The sequence below is a fragment of the Linepithema humile genome, chromosome 3 (assembly GCF_040581485.1).
Source record: "Linepithema humile isolate Giens D197 chromosome 3, Lhum_UNIL_v1.0, whole genome shotgun sequence".
Classification (NCBI taxonomy): domain Eukaryota; kingdom Metazoa; phylum Arthropoda; class Insecta; order Hymenoptera; family Formicidae; genus Linepithema; species Linepithema humile.
The window spans coordinates 17,187,254-17,203,833 of NC_090130.1; the positions used below are offsets into that span (position 1 = coordinate 17,187,254).

Here is a 16,580-nt window from a genome sequence, read left to right on the forward strand (position 1 = left end):
TATATATTTTTCCAATATAACAAAGTCTAATAAATGTACTCAAATTTTATAATACCATAATAAATGCAAAGCTTGTTTACATTTTTCTTGACATTACCATCGCAATGATATCTGATAATAGTTTATCCTGTTCTTTTTCATCTTTAATTTTTTTTATTACTGACGCCACGAATTCCAAACCCAAGTCAATTGAATCTTTTTCTTTCGAAGAAGGTAAAACTATAGGTTTATTTAGACAGTCAATTATTTTTTCAACAGTATTATCAGAAATATCTTTTTTAGTCGCGATTCTTCGACGTTTAGATGAACTCATACTGGAGGTAGAAGTGCATAAAGAGGATGGCGGTTGAGATGAAGATGGCGAACTTGTTAATGAATTGCATAAAGTTACTTCAGTAAATTCATTTGGTAATGTTGATGTAGTTATTGCATTGTTGCAAGATATGCTTTCTAAATTAGAAATCTCGACACCCGAAAATTCATTTTCGGGAGAAATATTTGGAGAATATTCAGATTTGTTATATTCTTCTTGTTTAAAATTTTCATTTTGAGGATATTCATCTGTATTGATCAATATTGTAAAATCTTCAAAAGTTTCATCAATATCAATTTCTTTACTCGTTTCTTGAATATTATCCATAAATGACAAGTTTGAAGTAGCCTACAATGTGAATAATGAATAAGTTCAAGATCTTTATTATATCTTTAAATGTTATACTTTTATATATTTTAATATTTTTTTATGTAATAATATTTTTTTATTAGTGTATTACATTTTTTTTATTGTTGTTTCCATCAATTTTTGTGGATGTACTTTTCCGTGGAACAAAATGTTCTTCTAAAAATGTGAGCAACTCAAAATACCAAAGATTAGGAATATAAATCTAAAATGAAGAGGATGACACTGAATTAAAATAACGGTTAAGATAGTACATTAATAGCAAATTTGATTATCTGCTATTACACTGAATTAGAGTGTACATCCAAAACTATTATACAAAATTATTATATATGAAATTATTTATATGAAATTATTATGTATAGAATTATTATATGAAATACTTAAAAGAAGCATATAAGCATTTTAAGTTATTAATTTTAATGATAAATATTATAATAATTAATGATAAATGATACTGTCACACTAATTAGCTGAATATAAATTATTTATTTTATTGTTAAAAAGTAGTTATATTATGCTATTGTATTTAAATACTTTATACTTTATACAGCCTTTAATATGCATTAATTTTAGTATAATACAAATGAGCAAATTCGCTATAAGTAAAATACTCACATCATCCGTTCCACTTCCACTTTTCATTGATTCTTTTCGTTTTTTATTTTCAGTATTAAATCCATTTCTTAACGAATGTATTTTATTCATACAATCCTTGATTTGTGTATTTAGTCGTACTTTTTGTACTTCGTTAGTTATTCGTTGCAAAGCTTCATTTCGTAAATGTTTATTATGATAATTTGGATGCTTCACAGCATATAAAGTAGGTTCATTTTTATATGCATCTATTAATACATTAATTTCTTTTTTAGTCCACATTTTTAGTCTTGCGTTTGACACATAACCTTTATTGCGCTTTACTGCCAATTAATCACGTGATTGTTTCTAACGTTTTGATTGATGCATGCAAAGAAACGAGCATGAAATAATGCACCATATCAAACATAGAAATCAAGCATGGTAGCATACTCTGCTTAATGCAAGGAGATGCCTAGCATGCATCAATGCAGGCATAGCAGCATGCAAGCCCATCATGCAGGAAATCGTGCATCGTGTGATTACAGCTTAAGAGCGTCTTTTTTCTTTCCTTTCTTTTTCTAAAAGATGTCTGTCCTTTTCCAACATGGCGGCGCTCAGACCTGTCAGCTCGCAGCTTTGATGATACTAATCACATTGATATAATTAATATCGGTCGTAAAATATATATGTAACGTGTTGTGGAGACGAATAGAGATAGTGTATATCAAAATAATAATATTCTTTATAAAAAAAATTTTTCTCGTCTTGAAGTGCAGAAGTGTAGCAACACACATGCTGACAACACTCTTAAAGGGAACGTTCACAAGTGTCCCCTCTCGATTTGATTCTCCTTGAAATATGTTGTAAAACATACAATTTGAGAAGACACGTATTTTTTTATAGCGGCCCTAACTCAAATTTAAAGGGTGAAACACCCTTTTGAAAAAAAAGAGTTTTTTCTTTGTGTGTAACTATCGCCAAAACCGTAGGAGATATAAAAAAATGTTTCAAGTAGAAGTTGTATGGCTTGTAATGGGCTTTATAACTGTGTAGTTGGATTTTCAAAAAATGTAATTTTTTTTAATTTACTCTTACCCCTTGGTATTATTTTTTCGAATTTCAAAATTTTTGTTGACAAAAGTTGTAGCATTTTTTACGCTGAATTCAACCATATATGATTTTATTATGTTCCGAAATCGCATCTTTCAAAAATAAGTCATCAGTATCATATTATATGCGTCGCGCTGCATGACGCATTGTTTATACCGCACTTGTGTTGCGCAATAGTCGTTAAATAAATATAAAAATGACATGTTATCACATATTTAAGGAAGAAAAGTTAACTAAAATTGTTGCTAAAGCATCCCTTCCACATTACACTTTTATAGATAATCGCTGCATTTCGTATGCAGCGCGTTGTCATATACAAGTTAGCTATCAGCGCATATTACACTTTGAAGTTTTGCTTGCAGTGACCACGGGAAAATAATTTATGAAACGAAAACAGTGAATGAATCAATCTATTCAACATATATCCACCCTGACTCTACTCTCTTGGCCCGACTTGACTGACAATGAATAAAATTCTGTACATACTCTTTTTCAATAATTTTAATATACTGCGATATATTCTACATACTATTACATTCTATTAAATTATTACGATTTTTTTAAATTGCTATGGTATATTGCTATGGTATATAAAATCTTGAAATATAAAATGTATATTATAAGTATAATTATAATATATTGATACAATAAATAAGCTTTTATATATATATAAGCTTATTTATATATATTATAATTATACTTATAATATACATTTTATATACCATAGTTTAAAAAAATCGTAGTAATTTAGTGGAATGTAATAGCATGTAGAATCACAGTATATTAAAATTATTGAAAAAGAGTAAACTGTACAGAATTTTATATTTTATTTCATTCTCAGTCAAGTCGGGCCAAGAAGGTAGAGTCAGGGTAGATATATGTTGAATAGATTGATTCATTCACTGTTTTCGTTTCATAAATTATTTTCCCGTGGTCACTGCAAGCAAAACTTCAAAGTGTAATATGCGTTGATAGCTAACTTGCATATAACAACGCGCTGCGCACGAAATGCAGCGATTATCTATAAGAGTGTAATGTGAAAGAGATGCTTTAGCAACAATTTTAGTTAACTTTTCTTTCTCAAATATATAATAACATGTCATTTTTATATTTATTTTGCGACTATGCACAACACAAGTGCGGTATAAACGGTCATGCAGCGCGACGCATATAATGTGATACTGATGACTCATTTTTGAAAGATGTGATTTCGAAACATAATAAAATCATATATGGTTGAATTCAGCGTAAAAAATGCTACAACTTTTGTCATTACAAAAATTTTGAAATTCGAAAAAATAATAACAAGGGGTGAGGGTAAATTAAAAAAAATTTCATTTTTTGAAAATTTAACTACACAGTTATAAAGTCCATTACAAGCCATACAACTTCTATTTGAAATATTTTTTTATCTCCTACGGTTTTGGCGATAGTTACACACAAAGAAAAAAACCGTTTTTTTTTCAAAGGAGTGTTTGATCCCTTAAATTTGAGTTAGGGCCGCTATAAAAAAATACGTGTCTCCTCAAATTGTATGTTTTACAACATATTTCAAGAAGAATCAAATCGGGGGAGGGGACACTTGTGAACGTTCCCTTGTTAGTATTCTGTAGTTAGTGGACAGAAAGTGTACTTTGTTACCCTTCGTGGAATCGGCAGGTATGTAATGTTTATAGAGAAGAAATGTCTAACACTTGGATTAAAGCTGACGATACGCTAATTAAAAAAAGACAATGGCCTAGAGGTGCTAAAGATGTTTTTGTCATTCTTACAGAAATTTGATCAAAAGTAATCTGTTTTTATATATGAAAAAACGCAATAACTTAGAAATACAGATGGTTTTTTATACCCTTTTTATGATCACTAATAATTTTCTTATAAAACATGTTGTAAAATATAAAAAAAAAATTATTAGGTTTGTATAAATTAAGATTTCTATAATCAAAAAGAGGATCGTCGTATTGAAAATATGACGGGAGTGATGGTGGGATATTATTACCATTATTTTTACTAAAAAAAAAGAATCATATTTATTAAAATTATTTTTACTAAAAAAAAGAAATGATATCTCACAAAAAAACCTTTTTTTTAAAAAAATGTAAAAAAAGGGCGCCAAGTACACGCCTTGTTATATTAAAAAAAAGTTTTCTTCATAAAAAAACCTTTCCAAAAAATTGTTTTTTTAAAAAAAGTTTTCCTCATAAAAAACCTTTTCAAAGAACTGTACTTTCAAAAATATATTATATTAAAAAAAAGTTTTTTTCACAAAAAACCTTTCCAAAAAAATTGTACTTTTAAAAAAAGTTGTATATATTAAATAAAAATTTGCTACATATTCTGTCTATAAAAGAGGTGATATCAGAAAATGACGCCAAGTTTAAATAAAGAACCTTTCAAAAAAAGTTGCATGTATATCTAATTATTTATTTAAAAATGATATTTATGTTTATATCTAGTTAATTCTTCTTAAGTATACTTTTTAAAATAATTGCATCTGTATCTAGTTATTTTTTTTATATCTGTATTTAGTTAAATAAAAAAATTTTTCAAATTTAATCAAAATAAAAAAATATTACAAAATTTCGCAAAAAACTTGGCGCTGCTATAAAATAGCCTTAAAATATTATTATACATCTTAAAATATTATAGAGCAATGAAGGCTATTTTATAGCAGCGCCAAGTTTTTTGCAAAATTTTGTAATATTTTTTTATTTTGATTAAATTTGAAAAATTTTTTTATTTAACTAAATACAGATATAAAAAAAAATAACTAGATACAGATGCAATTATTTTAAAAAGTATACTTAAGAAGAATTAACTAGATATAAACATAAATATCATTTTTAAATAAATAATTAGATATACATGCAACTTTTTTTGAAAGGTTCTTTATTTAAACTTGGCGTCATTTTCTGATATCACCTCTTTTATAGACAGAATATGTAGCAAATTTTTATTTAATATATACAACTTTTTTTAAAAGTACAATTTTTTTGGAAAGATTTTTTTATAATAAATATATATAATTTTTTTAAAAAGATTTTTTTATAATATATTTTTGGAAATACAATCTTTTTGGAAAGTTTTTTATGATATATACAACTTTTTTTGGAAAGGTTTTTTGTGAGAAAAACTTTTTTTTAATATACTATATTTTTGAAAGTACAGTTCTTTGAAAAGGTTTTTTATGAGGAAAACTTTTTTTAAAAAAACAATTTTTTGGAAAGGTTTTTTTATGAGGAAAACTTTTTTTTAATATAACAAGGCGTGTACTTGGCGCCCTTTTTTTTACCTTTTTTTAAAATATCTTTTACATTAGACTTTTCAGCCCAATTTTAATGGTTCTATAACATTCTATTTTGCAGTCCGCAATTCGGGCTGCTCTTATTCAGCGTCTTAAAACTGTTAAACTTTTATAAAAAACGAAAATAGATAGCCCTATACAATATGTTATCCTAAGAGCAATGAATGTTATGGAACCATGAGAATTGGGCTGAAAAGTCTAATGTAAAAAATATTTCTGTCCGACTATTTTTACATATGTGTGCGTCCGGTATCGGTATAACGGACGAAAAAATAGCAATAAATTAGTTCCCGGATAATATCAAAGAGGCGCTATATAGTTCTCAGTGCTATCTGTCATATACATCAGAATCTTTTAGGTTAGTGTGCGTGCCCTGCCGAAAATATGCTATTAAAACCGATTTAAAAAAAAGTAATCCGAATCGATCGGGATTTCTGCACCGAAAATACGGTATTAAAACCGATTAAAAATAAGATCGGATTTAGTACAATTCGGACGGATTAATATTGGGATAAATCCATATCAATCCGCAATTACAGAATTTCATAAATTATAATTAAATCGAATTTTAATGCGATGTGACCTGCTAAGACGTTGAAAATTCTTGTGTGCCACTTTTAAATAGATATTTTGATGAAATAACACTATAAATCATGTTAATAAATTTGTAAAATTGTCTGAAAGCTATGCTTTTTTAAACAACCGCTAAGAAAAAAAAATAATTTTCGAACAATTTTACAAATTTGTTAACATGATTTACAATGTTATTTTATTAAAATAGCTTTTTATTTAAAAATGGCACGCAAGAATTCTCAGCGTCTCAGTGTATCATTTCTCGTTTCTAATGTCAGGATTCCAAATGGTGGTCGCGGAGAGTATTAAAAGTTTTAATGCAACTGAATTGAAATGTTTTAAAATTTTTATATTATGCATTACACTTTCAAGTACAATAGTAATATAAACAATTTATAAAATTAAAAAAATAAAATTTTTAATTGTAAACTTTCTTAAAATATTTTAACAAAAAAAAAAAAAACAATTTTTGTTACTTTTTGTACTATACTTTGTACTATTATATCATTCTTATATATAATCTTACATATATTTGACATATATATTATTTCTATATATATTTTTTTTTTTTTATTTAATATACCTCTATGCTGTTAAAAATTTCCAAAAAATTCAAAAAATTCAAAACAACTGATACTTGAAATAAATGAAACTTCTGTGATTTTCGCAATTAAAACATTTCAGGTGAAAAATCATAAAAACGTATCTTGCCGTGCGCCGTCCGCGCCCCCGGTGGGGGGGGGGGGCGGAATATCCTGTGTCTACGCAAAGCAGGGTCCATAATTATACTATTTTATATGGGTTTGCGACTTGCAATTAATGATTGTCGGAAATATATTTTATACTTCGCGCACAATTCTGTTACAACGCATGCGCGCCTGACCGCAGCGTATGCTCACATCGCTATAATTCGTCAAAATGACAGATTTTTTAACCTGAAAAGTCGTCAATTTTGATGCTTAATATCTCGTCTCCTGGAACAGAGCGACAATTTTGTGAGAGAAAAAAGTTTTTTTAAAAGAAAAAACGCATCGAATGAGACCAGTTGGGTCAAAATCGGAGGTGAAGCGGGTATTCTACATAATTACCAAAAAAGTGTATGTATTATACATAAATTTTTCACCATTTCTGCAAACATTTACATTATTTAGTCACATACATTAATATTCTAATTTCTGTAAAATACTTTTATTCATCTGCTTCATGTGTATATATTATGCCCAACAAACACAGATATATAACAACTATATTGCAACAATAAAACAGAATGTCCCATATAATGTAACATGTATGTTACATGTAATACAATTGTTAGTTGTAATTTTCCACTCACAGGCTTGTTGCAGTTCTATTACATAAATATAACGCGGTACTAAAATGCCACGTAACTGTTATATAAAATAGATATATCATGCAAATAACATGCAATATAGTTGTTATAAAACTGTTATTAGATTTGTTATTGAATAATTACATTGTTATTAAGTTAGGAATTAAATTAGGTTATTAGTCTGTAAAAAATGCAAATCCCAGAAATAACAGATCCGTGAATTAATTCTAAGCAAAACTAAATAAAATATTTTTGTGAATTAATATTTCATTTAGTTTTGCTCAGAATTAATTCAAAGTTCTGTTATTTCTGAAAGTTGCATTTATTACAAGACATTTAAAACAGTTAAAAAAGCTATAATAGAAAAATCAAATTATAACTTGAAAAATATTTTATTTTACATTGTTTTTTTTTATTTTACATTAATTTTATATTATATAATATGTAAATTGAAGAGGATTGCAACATGTTACATTTTTTCACTAATGTAGCTTCAAGTTAACAGTAATTCTAACATTAAGAAAAACATTTATGCACTTAAACAAACTTAATTATACTTAATTTTTAAAAATTATCTTTGACCATGCTATGGCAGCAATTGTACAACATGGTAATTATAACATATAATAGTATATAATTGACAATTATTGTATAATGAAAAACAATAAGTTAATACATTTTCAAAATGTGAAATGGAATTATGTTGCAAAAACAAATAATATAAATCTCAACAATATACCGATAAGAAGAAGTACATTATTAAAAAAATGATTATAAATGAGTACTAGTTAAATTAAATTTTATAATTGTTACATACAATAAATTCATTAAAATAAATTTGAATATATTTCGGAAATAATTAATAATAATTCTAATATAACAGGTAAACTTTTTAAGATTATTTATATGTGACAAATAACTTTCGAATATAACATAATTGGAGGCCAATGCGGACTTTATCTTCAAAAAGAGATAGTCCCAACACCCACTGGCTTAGACTCTGAAAATCTCGTCGGTGCGGACTCTCCCATTTAAAAATGGACAGTCCCAGCACCCACCGATGTGATTTGAGGGCAAAGCCCTCATAGAGTTTAAGCCAGTGCGGACTCTATCTTTAAAAAGAAATAGTCCCAGCACCCACTGGCTTAGACTCTAAAAATCTTGTCAGTGCGGACTCTGTCATTTAAAAATTGACAGTCCCAGCACCCACCGACGTAATTGGAAGCCAATGCCCTCATCAAGTTTAAGCCAATGCGAACTGTATCAGGCAATTAATTTGTTATCTTTCTTATAAAATTATTAAATAATAATTCTTCAACTATTAATAATTATTTCAATTAAAGAACGTAATGAATAACATTAACCTTTGAAGAACGGGAGACCGATATATACATATATTACTATGACATATATCTCAAAGTTTTAAATTGAAAACTATAGAAATCGTTCGAAAGCCATCCCGTCCTTTAAGGGTTAAGACCAATAAACATGAAAAAAAAATTAAGACCGATGAATAGGTTCAAACCAATTGACCAATAATACAATAATTTTTAACCTCTAAAGGACGGGAAGCCAATATATTGTTGCGCTCGCGGAACGATATTTCACGCACACGTCAACGGAACTCGCGAAATCAAAGAAATACAACACAACACTTCAAATAACAAAGAACACTTTAATATATAACACAGAACTCGACAATTAGTATCCGAAAATACAATTAAAATATCGGAGCCGTCGCACACGTCCGCCCGAGCAGACAGCACCCGAAAATCTGACGTCTCATAGTTTATTTACAAACAATCCATGGTGACGTCTAAACAAAATTACCATGGAGATTGTTTATAATATTTCAGCTGCTAAGAAACAGCTTCTTGAACAGTTGCGCGACCGATCGATATTATCGATCGGTCTCTCAGCTGACTGCACACAGCATCAGCAGTGAAAAAGCACGGACATAACAATATATATTACTATGACATATATCTCAAAGTTTTAAATTGAAAACTATAGAAATCGTTCTAAAACCATCCCGTCCTCTAAGGGTTAAGATCAATAAGCATAAAAAAAAAAATTAAGACCGATAAATAGGTTCAAACTAATTGACCAATAATAATTTTTAACCATTAAAAAAAAAATTACATTTATAAACGAATTCGACGATTTAGTTTACCCTGCAGTATACAAAAAAGTTCAATGAGGCCAACATCCCTCGTAGAGCTTTGATAGCCATACTTCTGACTACTCCACACGTGTGTTTACTCCATTTCCTTCTCCTTAGTCTTATCGCTTCTTTCTTTTCGCTGCTTGGCAAAGCGAAACCATATGCTGGTGATATTATCAAATTCAGTCTCTGTAAAACTGAACTGCGATGTTATTTCTCCTGCAAAAATTAAACACAATACATTAATAAAAACATTTAGAAATTTTTATTTATAAGTTTAAGAATGTATATTAACATATCTTTCAAAATATTTATCACCTTTAAGTTAGAAATTCGAAAATTATTTCGTAACCCTTTCCAAGAACATTGCATCGCACATTCATTGCTGAAGATTTTCTTCAGATTTTGATGTATGCTGTCCTTCGGGTTATTTCCGCCGGTTTTTAAGATAAATTGTCTCTGTAACACAACAATGTTTATATACAAATTAAAATTTTAATATTATGAGATTAAACAATTAATAATAAAATTTATAAACTTACAAATTGCACTGCTATCTTCTTCGTACGCAATACTTTGTCAAATTCCCGTACAGCATCATTTGTTGTAAAAGGTAAGAATTCTTTCATTATTTTACAATCTTGATGTAGATTCGAAGCTCTTTGTGGATAGGATGTTTTTACAACATCCTCAAGTTTTTTTAAACGTTGTTTCACTTCTTTATGCAAAACATTTAATACGGCTAGCATCCTTAATATTTGCTGTAGCATTTCTGCAAAATTAAATAATATACATAAGTATACATAAAATATACATAAAAACGTTCACAAATTTTAACATTATAAACAATCTTAAAAATTTACCTGTTATGTTTGAATTATTATCAGTTTCCAAATCATTTGTATTTTCAAATCCTAAAATATTTTGATAAATCCATTATATATAACAATAATAAAAATTTATTATGTTATTACTTTATTTATTATTTTTTTCAATAACATACCTTCTAGTATTATCGGTGTGTTGAGGTCTACATTACTTGCAACATGTGATTCCATTTCTCGTTTTGAAAATGTATTAACGTATTATTTTTTATAATACAATTATTGCTAATTATATATTATTATATGTTATAATTACCTTGTTGTGCAGTTGCTGTCATAGCATAGTCGCTTGCGTTTGATATGATTGGAATTGCATTTGATTGCGATTTATTTAATACAGATGCATTCGATACGAATGCATTGGAAACAGATGCATTGGACACAAATGCATTGGACATAGATGCATTGGATACAGATGCGTTAGAATATCCATATTATAAACTGAGCGTATCGGGATACAAGGATGATGTTGATATTGCATTCGAATACAAGCGGTTTTCTATAAATAATACAATAAATTTTATTTAACATTTATAATTGTGCAAAAAAATCATTTAGGTATTACACTTTAATATTCATGTAATTGAATTATTAATATAATTCAAATATTGATAAACATTAAATTTTCATATAATACATACTTGTTTTATTTACACATGGCTCAGATTCTTCCTCAGTACTGCAACAATTGAAAGGAATATGTTGCCTCTTCTCTCGTCCTAATCTTTCTTCATTTGTTGTTTCATAACTTGCATCTGATGCATTTTTCCGGGCGGATTCAAGAGATGCTGCAATGAAAAAAAGAAAGTATAGTATTTAGTAAAATTGTGAAAATGTTTAAAAATCTAATTTTGTATTATTTATTATGCAATGTAAGATATAAAAATCTTTAATTTACTACAATATTTTATAATGTCCACGTCATATCGTTTTCCTGTACTATTTGGATGAGCACAATTTGCTATTAGTGTTGCACAATTGGCTGTCCGTGGTGGCCACCAACATTCACGAACCATATTATTATTTTGAATGAGCCACTGGAATTTCTGAGAAAGTTCCATCTAACAAAAATTTTACTACCGCGTAGTTTGTTTCTTTATTTACTTAGGCCATGATCTTTTAATGTAATCTAAAAAAAAGATAACATATCAATTTATAAGGTCCAGAGAAATAAAAATCTTTTTACTAATTTTATCATATTTTGATTGAAAAGAATTTATTCATAAAATTAATAAAAAAGTTTCATATTTCCAAATCGTCAGTTGAGGAATAAATAAAGCGACATAATTGGACGATTCTCTATGTTAATAATTTTAATCGAATAATTAAACTTTTCCAATTTTAAACTTTATTATATAAATGTTACTAAATCTTTGCTATTTTGTACACTAACCTCCTCAGTAACCTAACCACCTCAGTACCAAATAGTGCCCTTGTACATAGATCCGCTAGATATATTCAGTGTTTATTTGATGAACACAAAAGAATCAATTTTAATTTCAAAAATTTTTTATAGTTTATTATTAACGTTAAAAAACTTCTTAATTCACATTACTTTTATATGTGAAACCGTGTGAGCTTCGGCGGACGCGGATTAGCTCGCCGGAATCCAGGTTCGGTCGGTTGGGGGTATGTCAAATAAACCAAATACTCGTTTATATCAGAAAAATAATGAAACAGTGTTTATTGAGAAAGATGTTGATACGATTTGCCTCGAATGATCTGCTACAATGCTCGTGCATACATGCGAAGCGTGTGCAAGATGAATTTGAAATAGCATACAAATTAGCCAAATATCGGTGAAGTAATTAACAAGTGATAGCAACGTGAAAATAAATGCAAGATATCGGCAAAGGCGAAATAATTATTTAAGCAATGGTGAAATAATTATTTTGAAAGCGGCGCAAAATAAAAGCAAAAGTAATGTGAAAATAAATGCAAGATATCGGCAAAGGCGAAATAATTATTTAAGCAATGGTGAAATAATTATTTTAAAGCGGCGCAAAATAAAAGCGAAAGCAACGTGAAAATAAATGCGAGATATCGGCAAAATGAAATAATTATTCGAGTGGCGGCGAAATAATTATTTAAGGCGGCGTAAAATAAATGCGAAGTATACGTGAAAATCAATGCGAAGTATCGTAATAATGAAATAATTATTTGAGGCGACGGTGGAATAATTATTTAGTATGACGTGAGGCGTCCTGGTGCGGTCGGCGAGAGCGCAAGCGCGGGCGATCGTGTCGCAACGGTTGGTACAAGACGGAGCGCTCGTCGGTGAGTGCGTTCGTAGTATCGCGAGTCTGTTCGATCGTAGATCGATGCGGACTATTCGGCGGCGCGGATTGGTCGACGCGGTGTTGCTTGCCGGACGGATTACAGTTATGAAATCCCGGCGAATAAACGCGGTGTGCGGACTTAGGCTGCCGATTACGTTCGGCGGGAGTACGAGGATGCTCGTACGAAGACGGAATTTAGAATAGCGACCTGGCTAGGTATGCGGAAATGCCCGCAATACAGAGTTCGGTGGCCTAGAGGAACCAAGTACGCTTGGCGGGTATACGAATATATTCGTATGCGGGAATCAAGAATACCGAAGACGCTCGGCGGTACACGAGGATACTCGTGTGCTGGCACAGGTATACGAAAAACCGAGTATGCTCGGTTGAGGACTACGAGGACACTCGCAGAGGGATGTTCGCTGTCTATCAGCGAACGGAGTCTGGTGAGAAGACGTTCAGCCGGGCCTCTTTTATACCCGGCTGGCGGCCGAATGATTTCGAATCGGCAAGCATCGGCGGTTTCGGCGGCGAGTCCCCCACAATACGGAATTTCGGAACGGTCGGGTGTGGGGGATTTTCGGCGGTTGACCGCCGCTGTTTTTGATAGGAAATTTATCGGCGCGCGATGCGCCCTTGGTGGGCTACGGACGATGGACGGTCCGTAGCCGTAACGATGCAGCGGGCTGCATCGTTACATATGAAACATTATAATATATGCAATCAAATTAATTGCATCTAATTTTCAATAATTTACGCTGCAATATATCACGAGTGCAATAAGGATACAGGGCAAAATTAAATCTGAGCAATGAAAAATCTATCGCTACGCGCTATTACAAATAAAGAACTTGAGTAAGTAAAGCTAGCATTATAAAAACCCAAGGTGATTTCGAGACTAATGCTTTCATAGAATTCAAGCCAATGCGGACTCTATCTCCAAAAAAAAAATAGTCCCAGCACCCACTGGCTTAGACTCTGAAAATCTCATCAGTACGGACTCTGCCATTTAAAAATTGACAGTCCCAGCACCCACCGACGTGATTTGAGGCCAAAGCCCTCATAGAGTTTAAGCCACTGCGGATTGTATCAGACAATGGATTTATTATTAGAAATCATCCTTATAAATTTATAAATTACAGTTTTTATAAATGTTAGACCAATATAGAAGAAAAAATATTAAAACCAACAAAAACCGATGAAACTTTGACCAATGAAGCAATATTTATAAATGTAAGACCAATATGTTAAATATAAAAAAGTCAAGACCAATAATAAGAAAAAAATTTGAGACCAATAAGCATAAAAAAAATTAATACCAATAAAAACCGACAAACTTTAACCAAATAAGAAATGTTTACAAATAATGGATTAATACGTACAGATCAGTCATTTAAAAAAAATTCAAGATTATAAGCATAGAAAAATAAGAAAACCAAGAAAAACCGATAAACCTTAATCGAAAACAGTTTATTTCTGATTATTTCCGCCAGTTTTTAAGATAAATTGTCTCTGTAACACAACAACCTTGATATATAAATTCAAATTTTAATGTTATTTAAGCATAACAAAAAATAAAGACCATGACCTATATAAGCATAATGAAAAATAAAGACCGATAAAAACCAAAAAACTTATTTGATATGGTATTGCAATTAAACAGTATTTTCTGTTGCAGTAAGTAAAAGCGAAATTGTGATGTAAGAGTCTACTTCAGAAAGGTTTATAACTTTTAAACATTTTCTGGTTATTTGTGTTACTGGAATTTTAATAGTATTTGAAGTCGTATTCTTTGAAATTTGAAATATGCCAAGTCTTTCTGAAGGACATGGTGTTGTGAAAAAAGAAGTTGGATTTAAAAAACACTGCGCAAGAACAAATAAAACATTATTCTCTTCAAATACTTCTAAAATAAAAGCCACCGACTTGTTATCTAATAAAACACAATTATCAATTTCATTTATTCCAATTTTGAAATTTTGAAATTGTAGATAAGAAATTCTGTTGTTTTTAAAAATAATGATTGGATATTGCATAACGCGGAACGGTTGGATTGGAAGCTGTGATTCTTCGAATATACGATTAGACAACTCTTCTAAAGGTTTTCCGGGTTGGTGTAATTTTCGTTTTATCTTCTGCATATAATTTTCGTATCTGAAATAACTAAAATTATCTAAGCAACCAAAGGTTTGTACATCTTTGGCTATATGAAGCAAGTTGTGAATATTATAAGACAGATATTCATCATAGTAGATATTACCATAATTAGAAACAAACCATATTAACAATGAATTCGCATAATCATTGAATGAAATACATAATTGAGGACCAGCCAATATCCTTACAGCAATGCTAAGAGTAACAAAGTGATTGTAACAATACGGAGATAGCACAGATTTCATAACAATTATACCCGTGTATAAAAAAAATTGACGGAATTCCGTTGCCTTCCATCTGTCTACATCATTTAAAGATCTAGGTTTTCTTGAAAATTCGGATAAAATGCAATTTTTTATCGCGAATAAATCATGTAAAACGGAATCAACATCACCTGTTACTAATCTGACATCTTTTTTTCCTCTGACCCATAATTGCAACATTCGTTTCATAACACCTAAACAAACAAGATGCATATAATCCAACTCAATTTGCAATACCATGTCAATTGAAAGTCTCTCTAAAATAGAATCATCATTATGATGTTCGGGTTGAGTCCGATTTCTAAATGACTGATCTGTACGTAAAGCGTTATTTGTTTCGGGAAAAATCACTCTATTTTGCACAAAATCACCTTCTTGAATGCATTTAGAACATGCAAAGTATCCCGTATGACCTTTTGAACACGTAATAAATAATTTTGCTGAAGCATCACATACTATTGCATTTACAATAACTGCATATTTTTTATTGGAAACAATTATGCCATTTTTGGAAAGTAATACCAATTCATCGACAAAGTTTGCTAAGAAATCATTGCAATTATTTGGTTTGCACATGCCGTGATAAACTCCAATTATAACTGGCAACGTATATATATATCAATATCTTGAATGGAAATCATTATTGGCCAGAATTGACTACCAGAACTTTTTGAAATTGGCAACCCATCAACATTAATATTAATCTTAACGTTATTATCATTAATAAAATTTGAATACATTTTTATTGATTGTTTCAAATCTGATGCAAGACCAAAATGGATATATTTACCACTGCCCAGCGAAATAAAAGTTGTAGATGTATTGCGTGGTGTTTTAACTAAAACCCTAACATCAGTAGGCAATTCAACGTGACCGTGTTTTCTCAAAATTTGTAGTAATTCGTTTGAAGTATTATGTACAATACAACGCTCAATTATGAATTGTTGTAAATCTTCTCTTAAAGTTGTATCATTATTGCATTCGCTATCTGTCATTGAAAAACTTTCCTGCGATTCAGAGTTATGCTGTACATTTTCAGTATCTGACAGCAATTATGCTGATAACTCATTATTTTTGTCTTCATCTTGGGAAATGTTAATTTTAGACGTTTCAACACTATTAACCATAGTTATTTTTGTATTTGTCATTGCACTAGACGCCTCATCCAATTTAATTAAATGCAAAGTATTATAATTAACAACTTTATTTAATTCGTGATTTATTAATTGATTCTTTCGCCTTTTGGATAAAGACTGAA

At 29.9% G+C, this 16,580-nt stretch overlaps 1 protein-coding gene across 1 annotated transcript; it reads right to left on the reverse strand.

Annotated features, from left to right (window-relative positions):
- Positions 1-8,970: 8,970 nt before the first annotated feature.
- Positions 8,971-16,580, reverse strand: LOC105672291 (uncharacterized). Its single transcript, XM_067351571.1, has 4 exons — positions 10,743-16,580; positions 10,603-10,653; positions 10,282-10,511; positions 8,971-10,198 (listed from the first exon to the last, which is right to left on the reverse strand). Exons 1-4 carry the CDS (start codon positions 10,795-10,797, stop codon positions 9,995-9,997), a joined length of 540 nt encoding a protein of 179 aa, XP_067207672.1. The 5' UTR covers positions 10,798-16,580; the 3' UTR covers positions 8,971-9,994.

Excerpts from the sequence above, each read along its gene's own strand:
- LOC105672291 (XM_067351571.1), bottom strand. The coding sequence starts at position 10,797 with ATGGAATCACATGTTGCAAGTAATGTAGACCTCAACACACCGATAATA. Across the intron at positions 10,512-10,602 it reads TAATAATTCAAACATAACAG|AAATGCTACAGCAAATATTA; the intron begins GTAAATTTTTAA and ends TTAATTTTGCAG. Across the intron at positions 10,199-10,281 it reads AGAAGATAGCAGTGCAATTT|AGACAATTTATCTTAAAAAC; the intron begins GTAAGTTTATAA and ends GTTGTGTTACAG.